General features: G+C 39.4%; 3 protein-coding genes across 6 annotated transcripts in view; 2 read left to right on the top strand and 1 right to left on the bottom strand.

Moving 5' to 3' along the window:
- Position 1: 1 nt before the first annotated feature.
- LOC109964028 (cytochrome P450 2J2-like) lies at positions 2-5,476 on the bottom strand. Its single transcript, XM_020607038.1, has 9 exons — positions 5,300-5,476; positions 4,905-5,067; positions 3,158-3,307; positions 2,859-3,019; positions 2,481-2,657; positions 1,189-1,336; positions 859-1,046; positions 641-782; positions 2-183 (listed from the first exon to the last, which is right to left on the bottom strand). The coding sequence occupies exons 1-9, from the start codon at positions 5,474-5,476 to the stop codon at positions 2-4; spliced, it is 1,488 nt and encodes a 495-aa protein (XP_020462694.1).
- Positions 5,477-8,059: 2,583 nt separating this feature from the next.
- uqcrh (ubiquinol-cytochrome c reductase hinge protein) lies at positions 8,060-9,984 on the top strand. The gene is made up of 4 exons (XM_020607082.1): positions 8,060-8,223; positions 8,539-8,571; positions 9,440-9,601; positions 9,757-9,984. Exons 1-4 carry the CDS (start codon positions 8,179-8,181, stop codon positions 9,787-9,789), a joined length of 273 nt encoding a protein of 90 aa, XP_020462738.1. The 5' UTR covers positions 8,060-8,178; the 3' UTR covers positions 9,790-9,984.
- Positions 9,985-10,237: 253 nt separating this feature from the next.
- Positions 10,238-13,724, top strand: part of faah (fatty acid amide hydrolase) — a 14,022-nt gene continuing 10,535 nt past the window's right edge. For 2 of the 4 annotated variants that reach the window (XM_020607081.1, XM_020607080.1), the window contains exons 1-2: positions 10,241-10,771; positions 13,480-13,593. In XM_020607081.1, coding sequence (XP_020462737.1) covers positions 10,547-10,771; positions 13,480-13,593 — 339 coding nt within the window. In that variant the 5' untranslated portion in view covers positions 10,241-10,546. Of the gene's footprint in view, positions 10,772-13,479; positions 13,594-13,724 lie in introns of all 4 variants that reach the window. The other 2 variants (XR_002275465.1, XR_002275464.1) reach the window with 2 other exon arrangements.

Below are 13,724 nucleotides of genomic sequence, written 5' to 3'. Positions count from 1 at the left end.
ATCACACCACACGTAAGGTGGCACAGATTTCATAGGGCTTTGGTGCAAGAGTGATGCCAAAACGGGGCTTCAGCACAGGCTTTACCCCTGGAGGCATGGAGACAGTGAAGCACTGCATGAAGGAGGTGAAAAGGAGGAAGAGCTCCATCCTGGCCAGGTTCTCCCCAAGACACACCCGCTTGCCTGCAGCAAAAACACAACAACAAGTTAACGGATGAAAATTAGTGGGTAAGTTAAATAATTGAGTTTTACAGTATAATTTACTGCAGAACAATAGAACAAATGTAACATTAAGCATGCAACATCTCTGCACTGCCTGTATACATTAGTGGCTCCTAGCTTAACACACCTGAATCTCTGGATGAAAGCAGTAAAGATGCATAAACACCAGAGTTTGATAAGGAAGAAGAATGTGTAAGATAGAGGTGATGGTATCTGTGGTTCTGCTGCATTAATTTTGATCAGGGCATATGTAGAAACACTAAATGATTATGTTCCTCCAAAAAAAAAAGTAATAGGCTAACACATTTTGTGGAAAGATAAATCAAACTTGTAATAAAAATCCACAAGTATTAAGGTGATCTGTCCTGTAATCTGCATAATCTCATCTATGACATTAAAAATGTGAAGTAGTACTTGCCAGCAGAGAAAGGGATGAAAGCAGCTCGCTTCACAAACTTGCCCTCCTCGTTTAGAAAGTGTCCTGGGTTAAAGGTGAAAGGCGTCTCCCACTCGTTCTTGTCAAACAGCACCGAGGTCAAGTTGGGAATTACTATAACACCCTGAAAATTGGATTGTGATGATAATTAATCAGTGTACATGTGATGAAACAAGACAAAACACAGTATGAGAAATGACCTTTGGGACTGTGTAGCCTCCCAGTTGGAGGTCCCTGTTGGTGATATGAGGCAAACTGAGAGGAACTATGTTTCCCATCCTCTGGATCTCGTGGATGACAGCGTCAGTGTAGGGCAAGTTTGCTCTGTCCTCCATGGATGGCTGTCTGGACTGTCCAATCACATCATCAATCTCAGCCTGGACCTTTGCTGTGCAACAGAACAGCAGAAAAGGAAACAATAAATTTGAGTCTTAAAGTTAAAATGATACTGTAATTTATGTTGGCACTTATTTCAGGCAAGCACCAAACTTTAATTAACTGACTTCTTGACCTAATGTGGGAGCTCCTACCCTGAATCCCAGTGTACTTTGCCATGTAGAGCAAAGCCCAGCGCAGGGTGGTGGATGTGGTCTCAGTGCCAGCCACAAACAGATCAAACAAACACATCGCCAAGTTGTCCTCGTGAAAACCAGTATTGTCGTCACTGTCCTCTTTGGCCTAATGGTGACAGTTTCCAAAATACACATTAGCATATTGCAAAATGTGAAGTTTGAATTGGATGTAAATAGAAAAGTTAAATGTACATAGAAAATGTTGAGTACAACAACTGCATTGTTGTGTCACGTTAACAGTCTCATTGAGTTACAGTGAGACAGTGATTGCACAGACATTAATGCAGGTGAGTGTTTTGTATTTTATTCAGTGCCCTGAAATGCTATGTTACACTTATGTGTTCATGTAATTTCATATAAAAAATAAATTGTCAAAGTTTGTAGTTAAATTTTTATTCTATAAGCAGGATCTAGTTCAGTATAAATGTTTCTGCAGGAAAACACAATGACCACAAATAGTTAGTCAGACAGTGCCCATTTTATTGTGACAACTACCATTTGAGTAATCAGTTTGAGTAAAGGTAGCTAATTAACAATATTTTAAACCCATTCCACCTCCTTACTTGTGGGAGTGTGAGTAAAATGTCACAAATCAGGGGTGTGATGAGAGATTAGTCAGTTAGCTTTTTAGTTAGTGAAATCTCAGAATATACAGAAAAACTGCCAATTGCAATTTCCTGAAGCCTAAAGGTAATATCTTAAGACTGCATATTTTGTCCACCCACCAAAAATATTAAGTTTACTACCTGTCCCATTACAGTCTCCCTACTTTTTTGAGTCTTTTTGCCTGGCTCATGCCATTCTCCATTCAGCCACCAGAGGGCACTTCTCTGCCCTCTCTCCTCACCAGTTCTCTCACTACTCAAACCTGTTCCACCTGCTTGTTGACAGATCATCTATTATACCACACCAGCTGTAGAGTTCTAACCTTTGTTCCAGCCTTTTTATCTTCCCCATTTGTTGAGCTCCTACCTGTTCTTTGGACTTGTTTGCCTGCTCCTTTTGCTCTTTCTGCCTGGGGTATTTGTATCTGCCTTTTTGCTTGCTCTAAGCATTTTAAATTTTTATTATTAAAATGTTATTAATTATCAAAGTTACTTTGTTATCACATGACATGTTTTTAATTTGTCTTATGTAGCACTATCTATATATTACTAACTAACTATATATTTTTACTTGAAAAATTCCTGAAATCAATTAATCATTTATCAAATATGTGTCATTGATTTGCTTGTAGTTTGTCTACCCACCCTTTGAATCTCATTCATGTAGCAGTCGATGTAATCTCTGGGCTCAGAAGGGTCCCGGCCTTCCTTGTGCTTTTTGATTTCTGTTTTCATCAAGGCTACTGCTTCACCATAAATGTGTTGAAGAGTGTGGTGTGGCCCCGGCAAATGCTTCATCACCATGGGAAATGCATTGTACAGCTGTCAATATCAATAATAAGACTGTAAATAACGCTGCTAGCAAGAGCGCATCTATTTCTAAAAACAAACACTTAATGGTGTAACCTGTGATACCAAAGTATCAGTGAATACTGATTAGGATAAAATTGCATCAACATACATGAATTACAGTAGAACAGTACAAAGCATGAAGCATTCATTAATAGCTTTGCCATGCAGTACCTGTGCCCAGATGGAGCCTTCAAGTTGAGTCCCTCTGTCAAACAATTTCAGCAATTTCACAAATTTCTCATCCTCATACTCAAAGCGATGGCCAAAAACCATGGTGCAGATGTTGTTGGAGACAGCATTGTTGATGATGATGTGTGGATTGAATGGTTTGCCTGCATGCATAAGCAATAACATGTCACACATACAGCTTGGAAATTGTGTGGTGAGATGGATATAAAAGCTGCACTCTACTTATTAGAGGTTTCTGCATCTCAGCATTTCTGTATGGATTTATGCAATAGTTTTTTTACCTTTATGATGAGCAATTTCCTTGGACATGTAAATAAATTCATCCAATATGGCAGATTCCAGGGATTTCTTGCCCAGTCCCAAGTATTTGAGTGTGAAGAGGGAAAATTGCCTTTGCTGTTTCCACATATGTCCATTAGTAAAAATAATACCTGATAAGAAAATGTAATTCATATTAAAATAATCTAGAAAATGTTTGATAAATAATTAGCTGTAGAAATCTATGATTTTCCCTTAAAATTCTTATTGTTCCCATATCCCATACAACATGGTGATTTCTGCTGTGTGAAAGTGGAATCATATTTTTGCCAGTATTTTCTTAAATAGCAGGTTATTTTATACAACCCCAAATCACATAAAGTTGGGACAGTATGTAAAATCTAAATTAAATCTGCAAATAGTAATTTGTAAATCATTCATTTCCTGTATTACATCGAAGCCAATACAGCAGCACATTGTTTGATGTGATACCTCATCAACTTTAGTCTTTGTTCAAACTACTCACTTCAATTCTGATTGAACACATTCTGAACACATTCCAAAAAACATTGAGACAGTAAAGCATTCACCATGGTGTGATGTTGCCATTTCTTCTCACAACACACCAGCAACAAGTCCAAAAGCCAGGCTCTGTCATGGTCTGGGGTTGTGTCGGTGCCTTTGGCAAAAGTACCTTCCACTTTTGTGATGGCACTATTAATACTGAACAATACTGAGAGATTTTGAAGCAACATACAGTATGTTGCCTTCAAGATGACATCCTTTCCAGGGACACTCATGCATATTTCAGCAAGAAAATGTAAAACTCATACTGCACACATGACCAAAGCCTGGCTATGGAGTAAAGGGTGTGACTACTGGACTGGCCTGCCTGTCCTCAGTAAAGAATGTGTGTATTTTGAAATGCAAATTGTGTCAACAAAGACCCAGGTCTGTTGTGCACCTTAAGACTTGTTTGCAGGAATAATGGGACAAAATGACACCTGACACATTTAAAAATCATTTGGTGTCCTCAGTGCCTAAACGTCTTTTAAGTGTTGTGAAAAAGAACGGCGACATCACAGCGTGGTAAACGCTTTACTGTCCCAACTTTATTTGGAATGTGTTGCAGGCTTCAGAATTGAAATGAGTGTTTATTTTGAACAAAATAAAACTGAGGTATCACATCAAATAATACGCTGCTCTATTGTTTTCAATGTAATACAGGGCACAGATGACATACAAATAACTGTTTACAGTTTTAACCCTATAAAACTATTTGTATCATATTTGATATGTGAGGTTTCTGAGCAAAACAAATGCCCCATGTATCAAATGTGATACAAAAGAAACAGAAATAATCTAAATAATATAGCATTTCTATTCCTATATGGCTGGACTGTCTGTCTATGCATATATGGAAAATAAAAATCGTGAATCTTGAATTTCAAATCATGAATTATATTTGGATTTTGTTAAAAGGTTTAATAAACATCTCAGTTCTAAAAAATTAGAATGTTTTGGCTATTTTTTGATATGTTGGGCTTTACAGGGTTAATTTAGATTTTACATAGCACACCATTTTTTTCTGATTTGGGGTTGTATACTCTGAACCTGTTCTGGTTTTTCATAATAACTGAGGGGTGCATTTTAATTTTTTATTCTTCACTTCTACTTGAACACTATTTTATGTCTCTAGTCTTTTACCATGTACACCAAGGAACTGCTGTAGAAAAGTTTTAATCTACAAGGTTGGAAATACGTCTGTACCCAGTTCAGGCAGCACATCAGTATGGATTGGAAGTACTGGGCGGTCAGCCAAGATGTCTCCTTTAGTGAGTAGACCTTCTTGCAGGGCGTAGAGGCCATTCAACACCACCGTCCATTTGGGACCCATTTTAAGGCTGTACACATTCCCATACTTTGTTGCTAACTGCCATCAGGACAATACAAGTCAGATAATCATACTGTATATCACTTTCACTTTGAGTAACAAGAGAATCATCAAAAAAGCAGGAGAAGGTTGTAAGATTTTATTGACTTTTGTCATTTTTAAGCCTTCAAACATTTTGGCAGGGATGTACTTCCATAGTGGGGTCCTCTGCAGTTTAATAACTATAAGTTGTACTTTCAGTCTCATCTCATATGCATTACTTGCACCCTACCTTGGTCATGTCTTCATGGGCATTGTTGAAATCAAGAGAGAAGATGTTCCCCACAAGAGGAAACGCCCAGGGCCCTGGAGGAAAGCTGCTGGGCCGACGGTTCCTTAAACACTCAGCTACCACCAGGAAGACCAGCATGAACATGAGCAGACTGTGGCCATCCAGCCACAGCCACATAGAAGAAAGAGACTCACTGGAGAGTTGATCCATCCTAACAACCTGTGGCTTCTGGATCCTCTGAGAATAAATCCTTAGGGTTTATGGGCTGTGAGCTCTGAGCTCTGAGCAACTGTTTCCTGCAGTCCCAAGAACAGGTATCAAGTTTTCATAAGTAGGCTACGGTTTCAGTGAAAGTGGACAAAGGGTTGTCGGCGCCATCTGGTGAAAATAAAACCTTTTCAAGAACATAAGGCGTGCTAGTTCACTGCTTGACTCTACTGCATTCGAGAATTTATCAAAAAAAATTTTTTTTTTGTAGGAAACAGTTCTTAAAAGCATGTCCAGATGACCATAAGTACTGTATGTAGATTCCATGTTATGTAACAGTTACTGTATGGCCCCGATACAGTCACATTAATAATCAACACTTCTTACTCATGATCTTTTCAATTTCTCCCTCCTAGAAATACTTTATGATGAAAACAGATTAGCACCACTGCAAATCCAAAACAAACATAAAGTCAGTAATAACTGGGATGGCAGTGCAGTGACATTCATCACAGGAAGGACCTATGATCCTGTGACCTGGGTTCTCTACACCCCTGGGTCACTTGGGACAGGTTCCAGGTCTCTGAAGGACAGTGGTAAAACAAAACATTTTTACCAGCAGAAAAAGGAATGAAAGCAGCTCTCTTCACAAACTTGCCCTCCCCATTTAGGAAGTGTCCTGGGTTAAAGGTGAAAGGCGTCACCCACTCATTCTGGTCAAACAGCACCTAGGCCAAGCTGGGAATTACTATAACACCCTGTTGACAGTTCATAAACACGCAACATGATGTGTGATATAAAAACCGTTTTTTTTGTTTTACTGCACAAATATGAGGAATGACCTCTGGGATGGCGTAGCCTCCCAGCTGGTGGTCTATGTTGGTGACATGAGGCACACTGAGAGGAGCCTATGTTGCCCATCCTCTGGATCTCATGGATGATAATGCCAGTGTAGGGCAGCTTTGCTCTGCCCTCCATGGATGGCTGTCTGGACTGTCCAGTCTTGTTGTTAATCTCAAACTGGACCTTTGCCGTGCAACAGGACAGCAGAAAAGGGAACAATAAATTAGAGTCATCTCTCTATAGATAGATAGATAGATATTATTCCTATGAGTTATGGTAGAGCAGTTGTCTTTGTTGCTGGTTCGATTCCTGCTCTCCTTAGTCCACATACTGTATCAGTGTCTTACCCAAGGAGACTTGGGTAAGACGCTAAACCTCAAGTTTCTCCCGACGGCCAGAGCAAAACTTTGCAGAGCACCACCACCACTGGTGTGTGTGTGTAAATTTCCCCAGGACTGGACAAATAAAGGGATCATTTCTTTTATTATTATTATATTTTTGCTACTATTTCCTTAATTTCCTGTAATTTTAGGCTAGATTATTTTTATTGACATTTATTCTTATATGAATATACATTTACCAGCCACTAAAGTGTTCCCAGTCTGTCTTTTTAAATTGATCTTCACTTCTGCACTTTACAGATTAATTTGCCATGGACCATATTGTCAAAATAGTATGTGAGTAACTGTTACTGAAATATTAAAATAATATAGTCAAGAAAACAAGATTTGTCTTTTTGGTATTTAATAAAACTTTCATAAAAGGGTTCAGTGCATTCAGAAAGCAGAAGGTGCTTACAGCCAAGAGCCAAGAAAAACAACAGCATCCCCTCCTTATAATCGTGCTATCAAAGTATATAGACGTAACACCCCTGTGCACAGGACATTACTTTCTGTATCCCCTTTGGGGTGCTAGCCAGAGGGCAACACTGAAAACCCAAGTCAACACTAAGATGCAAGCTTACTTCTCTCTAATTTTTGAAGAATGTGTCTTTCAAAAACAAAAGGATAGGAACCAGTGTAAAAAATGACTGTATTTCAGTCAGAGGAGTGAATTTATGGAACAGTTGTACTGAGAACTTGAAAACATGCTCTACACTTAAAAAATTATGGAATAATAATTTAATGAAAAAATATCTAATATGTGATTTAAAACTCAAATAAATTATGCTTGGAGTTTCAATTATGTAACAAAATAAAGATTGTTTTGATGTAATGACCATATTACCAAAACATAATTTATACTTTTGTCATCGTAATTTGAATCATTCTGATGTGGAGGTTCCCAGACTAGGGTCAGATAAAAATCAGGATCATCCCTATCTTAATTTACAACTGCTTGCAGATAAGCTGAGTTGGTCAGGAATGGATAACACTGATTATGTAGTTATGTTGTGTCTATAGAGGAAACCATTTCTATAGATGTATGATAATATATACAGACTGATCTAAGAATCCTGATATTGGACATATAGGAATTGGTATTTTCATACCAGAATTTAGTGACACTATATTTCATAAACTACCTGGCAGAGTATCCGTTTTTTTTCTGCAAAGATTATTGCAAAAACGTTTTGCATTGGATTGGATAGAACTTAAGATAGTAAATTTCTCAGACTCAGAGGCAGCTTTAAGGGGATAGATATTTTAAAATGCATTTCAATGCAGTTCAAATAATGGAATAACTACACACTCCATTATAGTAGGTGGCAGTGTGCACCTTGGCCAACAGAGAACAAAGAAGAAGAAGAAGAAGAAGAAGAAGAAGAAGATCTGCAGTGTTTTCTGTCAAGAGTCATCCTGGTCACCTAGGGATAAGAGTACAGGAATATGGTTTTTGAAGAGAAGACGATCATGCACGGAGAGCCCGATGATGTTAGTTTATTTTACAGATTTAAGACAACGCTGCTATGCTAGTAACATTTGGTTAATTTAGCCAGCAAGCTAACACGACAGCCTAACTAAGCTAGGTAACTCATCAGGTAGCTAACGTTAGCATTACCCACTACTAATATTTACACCTTCATTCAGAAAAAATTTGAAGCTAATTCAGAAGCCATTGCAGAATCAAAACTTCATGCTAGTTCGTCGTTAGTAGTGTGGGCTTTTGCTGATTTAATGTATTCAATTCAATTACTAACGGCTGGGAGTGAATAATGTGATTGAGTTGGTCGTTTATGTTTGTTTTAGGAGGAGGAAGAAGAGGAAGAGCAAGAAATGGTGGTAACGTTATGTTTACTGGATATCCACATCAGCATCACAATATGTTAACTGTCCCTTTGTACTATTGTCAGATTACCAGTTTGATCACAAGCCTGGCCACATGAATATTTGTCATTAAATATTGACTAAAAAAATTCAAGCAAGGTAGGGGGCTTCAGTTTGATAGTCCATAAAGGAAAAACACTTCACCTTAACAAGCAAAATGGGGTGTTGGGGCAAAGATGTACAAATTATGTAACAGTAGAGCTGCGTTTTGGACTTTCTCCATTGCAGACCACTCCTTCTGGGACTATATAGAAATACACTTTCTATATAGTGTATAGAGAGGCATTTTCTCTCTCTATGTATAAAAATGTTCAAATCTTGCCTTTTAATCCCCACAAAGATTTGAAGTGTTAAACCTTGAAAGAAAAGTGAATTGTTTTGGTATGTCTTTGTGGGTAAAGGAAGTTAACTCCCCTGAAGCTCTCTATACAGATACACTCTCGGTTGCCAGTGTATCCGGTACACCATTATAATCATCAGAATCAGCTTTATTGGCTAGGTGTGTTGGACACATGAGGTATTACAGTACGATGTCCTCCAGCTGGGCCAACGCCAGTCTCTCAAAGGGCTACAGATGTCAGGGCAACAGGTCTATAGTCATTCAGTCCATTCATAGAGGGTCTCTTGGGGACCAGGATGATGGTGGAGCCTTTGAAGCAGGAGAGGACTTGACACAGGTCTAGTGATCTGGTGAAGATCTGATTTTGTTAATAAATTATATTGGCATTTCTCCAGTATTCTGTTTTTCCCAGCTGATATAATTTTAGTTGATTATTTACTCAATGTGTGTAAGATATTGTTAGTGCTGCATATTCTCTTTCAGGATCCTATTGAAACGGTGCGACAGACATGTGCAGAGACAGAGCACTGCGTCCAAACTCGGGAGCACCTGGAGCAGTGTGAGACCAGAGTTGGCTCTCGGTCTTCGACGCAAGAGAATTGCACTGAGGAGCTCTTTGACTTCCTGCATGCTCGGGACCACTGTGTAAGTGTGACATGCACCATTTTGGGCCAAGTGAGAAGATAACAGAATATACCCTTTAGGGTTCACAAGTTCTTCTCTCAATCATGCAACAGCTTTGCTACTGTAGCACTAGTTTTATCAAAGTTAAATTAACAAATTTCTGTCTTCTTCTGTAGGTGGCACACAAACTTTTCCATTCTGTCAAATGAAGTCCTTCCTGTTTGATGACTTTGTTCAGATATTGCTATAAAAGGAGAATATGGTATTAAATACATCTATATATGGTTCTGCTGTATGTTGTAATTTTAAATGTGTACTATACTGTATCTGCTCATGTGAAGAAATGTATTTAACGGGGTAGTCTGAGTCAACATTTCATTAAAGCAGATGGTGTGAAATCCTTACTGTGTTACAAGTTTATTGACCATATACAGTATATCAATACAAGTTGGGAAATGATTTTTAACATAAGGTCTATTGCCCCATTTCTGGATCTGGTTAGACTTAGATTCTGACCTTAGCACTGGGCATTTCTGAATGGGTGCCGCACAAAGGCAGCGTCGCGTTGATGCTCGTCACATGACTCAGGAAGCACGTGACGAGCATCAACGCCACGCCTCTTGTGGGCGGGCACCCTTTACTCATCCCTGTGTTCAGGCGATTTATGCAAACAAATCTTTTGCACAGACTGATATATCGGCTGAGCAGTGGAATATCGTTTATGATCATTCAGATTAGTTGAGGCAAAAACGGCGTCCGCTACCTTACAAATATTATTTTAGAAAAGGATGCTCTGACGTCACGGGTGTAACCGTGTTTGGGCAGGCTACATATATGCGCGGGTAATCACGCCCATCTTTACTTTTAAGCTGTGTGTGACCATCGCAGTAACTATACGCGACTCGATTCACCCTGTGGTTGTGTTAGCCGACGTGCACCGTGCAGCGAACACACACAGGGAGAGCCATGGTAAATGTGACGGAGTTTCTTCAGCGAGTGGAGCTTGACAGACGGACGGCGGTGCTACTGACGGGTGCTGCGTGCGCTGCGTGCGCTGCGGGAGCTCTGCTGCTGCTGGCCCGCAAGATCACTAGCCACCAAGAAGTGAAGGCTAAAATCCAGAGAGCCAGAAACCGGAGGACTGAGAGCCTCCAGCGGGCGGAGCTGGCTGTACTCCGGTACAAGGAGTCGGTGAGTTAGGGGGCGTTAAAATGACAGACTGGCTAAACTGGGGTTTGTGAGGAGTTACCAGTTCTCATAGGGATGGTGTGGACTGTGCACAGTTAAGACTGTTGCAGTGTTGGTTGGCCATGTGTAAATATTTGATTAAAGTTGCTGCTGATAAACTCGTTTGAACTAATTAGTTTGGGCCCTCAAGGCTGAGACTCCTGGGGTAGTAGAGTCCTGTTATTTCAGTTTTTCAGTATTGTGCCTTATACTGCCTTATGGGTCCTCCAACCTTTAGTTTAACAATGTATGGGCACTATGAAACATTTAAGGGATCTTTGGGCAAGGAAAGGCAAGTTTATTTATATAGCACATTTTCATATGCAGCAGCAATTCAAAGACATACAGTAGACATCATACATCTATATGACCATAGACATTAGGTGAGAGCCTTAGGTTTATCTGAGTGTCTTCTGTGTAGCTATAAGTAACACTACATTCCTATAAAATTTGAAAAAACAGAAGCATGTACAGGTGAAAGGGGGGGGGAACCACCTTGTTGGACAACACACTTCATGCTGTGTTTTTTTTTTCTAGTTCATAACTACCAATACCGACTGCATTTCCCTGTCTTTTAGATATGATCTGAGCCACTTAAGGACAGTTCCCAAAAGTCTGACCCAGTTTTCCATTCTGTCTAGAAGTAATTAATGATCCACAATGTCAAATGCTGCACTAAGATCTAATAACATCACAACTGTTAAGTTCCCTGAGTCATTATTCAAGTGAATGTCATTTAGAATCTTTATGAGAGCAGTGTCAGTGGTACGACACGAATCCTGATTGAAATCTATCCAAGATGTCATTTGTTTGCAAGAATTGGTTGATTTGGTTAAAAAAAAAAAAAAAAAACTTTCTGAATAATCTTACTTGTGAAGAGAAGATTTGAGATGGGCCTGTAGTTAACTTTACGCTGAAGTGTCCAGGCTTCTGTTTTCAGGAGGGGTCTTACAACTGCAGTTTTAATGATGCTGGAAAGATGCTTGATTAGGAGTGAATCATTTACAACAGATCCACTGCCAAGGAAAACACTTTTTAACTAGAATATTGTAGGTAGAATATCTAATGAGCAGGTACTAGATGTTTTAAGCTGCAGCGCTGTTTCTTTAGAATGTAGTTGTTTGTTGCACTGAATTCAGACATACAATCTGTTTTTGTAGATGGTGATGAGGTCATATTGTCTCTGCTCAGCTGCGTGGATCTAATACTTTGTCTGATATTTTCAGTTTTTTGATTAAAAAAACAAAACTGCAAACTCGTTACTTTTTTTTTTTGTCATCAAGGACTCAAGGCATGGCAGCGATGGGGGGTTACTAACCTATCATTGTTACTAACCTACTAAACTATACCATAGTTTTTCTCCATCGTGGTTCTGCTTTTCTGCATTCTCTCCTCTACTACGCTGCTGTTGCAGCATTTCTCCTTGGGGATTTCTGTTTGTCAGAAATAATCATAGTCTTAACAGAAGCTTTTGCATCTGTACTCCTGAGTGACAGAAATATGTTGTATTCAGATGTGTCTCCTTTTGTCCTCCCCAGCTACATCCATGAGTGGGTCAGAATATTAGGAACACCTCTGAATATAATGTAGTCCAGTACAGCATCACCTTTACCTATGACCTCAATAATAAGCACATAATTGAATTTATACATTTATGATAGTTTCACCAAAAGCTGAAACATTTTGAGCTTCATAAACACAGATGTTAAGGTGGAAGTGTTGCATTTGCATTGCATAAAATTGTACAGGTGTACCTAATAAAGTGGCCGGTGAGTGTATTGGGACACTTAAAGCTATTAACCCTTCTGCATTTCTTAATATTTTAAGGCATTTATGGAAAAGGCCTAACAGTTTGTAAATCTATAGAAAATTAATCTCCAACTATTTTGAAAATTACAAAAAATTTGTCATATTTCAAACAAAATGGTCACCACACAGGGTCATCACAGGGACTCCACTTCCAGCAATGAGGGTCTCTGATGTGCTCGTAGCATTCTCAAGGACTCTTCCCACCCTGCTCACAAACTGTTCGACCTCCTGCCCTGTGGGAGGTGCTTCAGGAGCCTCCGAATCAAAACCAGTAGACTGAGGACACAGCTGTCTGTACAACTACTTGTTACTGACATTTAATAAACAAGTGATAAATGGACTAACTGAGACAACGGGATGGTCAGGATTCGTGAAGCAGTTGGAATAGTCACTTTCTATAGCCAAATATGTTACACACAAAGAATTTGTTTCCGGTACAGAACCGAGGCAGCCATCTGCGGCGCCAACTTACACCAATGGCTCTAACCATTGGTGGCAACTTGGGGTTCAGGACACTTCAATGTGTGGACTGCAGGCACCGTGATTCGAACTTCCAAGACAACTGCTCTGCCCACCAAACCACAGTCACCTCTAAAGAAAGTGTTGCTTGCCTTTTTGCCTCACGCCCCTGGGTGGGCTCGAACCACCAACTTTTCAATTAACAGCCAAAATGCGCTAACTAGTTACGCCACAGAGACTGCCCTAATCAGAAAAACTAATCAGCAGCTCAACTGATAATGAAAATAATTTGGGAGGTAAATTACCAGCACATGAACTAGTTTTCCAGACAGATGTTGCTTTTCCATAATGACTCTGTGTGTGTGTGTGTGTGTGTGTGTGTGTGTGTGTTACTGGTCTTCTAGCATCCAGCAACCAAATCTGTTCACATTTTGACGCTGCCCCTGTCTGAGTTGACAAAGCAACTGCAGGGAGGCTTGCTGACCCCTGAGGATGTGTTTTATTCTTACATGGAAAAGGTAAAGTACCCAACATAACACAGTTTATTCTTAAGAGTTATCAATTTTTGTTTCCACCGACTTGCAGTAATTTGGGCCAACAGAGCATTATGATTGACTTTGAAATAAAAACAAATTATTAAATAAATAAA

The sequence above is a fragment of the Monopterus albus genome, unplaced genomic scaffold, assembly GCF_001952655.1.
Source record: "Monopterus albus unplaced genomic scaffold, M_albus_1.0 scaffold83.1, whole genome shotgun sequence".
Classification (NCBI taxonomy): domain Eukaryota; kingdom Metazoa; phylum Chordata; class Actinopteri; order Synbranchiformes; family Synbranchidae; genus Monopterus; species Monopterus albus.
Note: the sequence above shows the minus strand (reverse complement) of the source record. Positions and strands in the feature narration are given on the sequence as shown.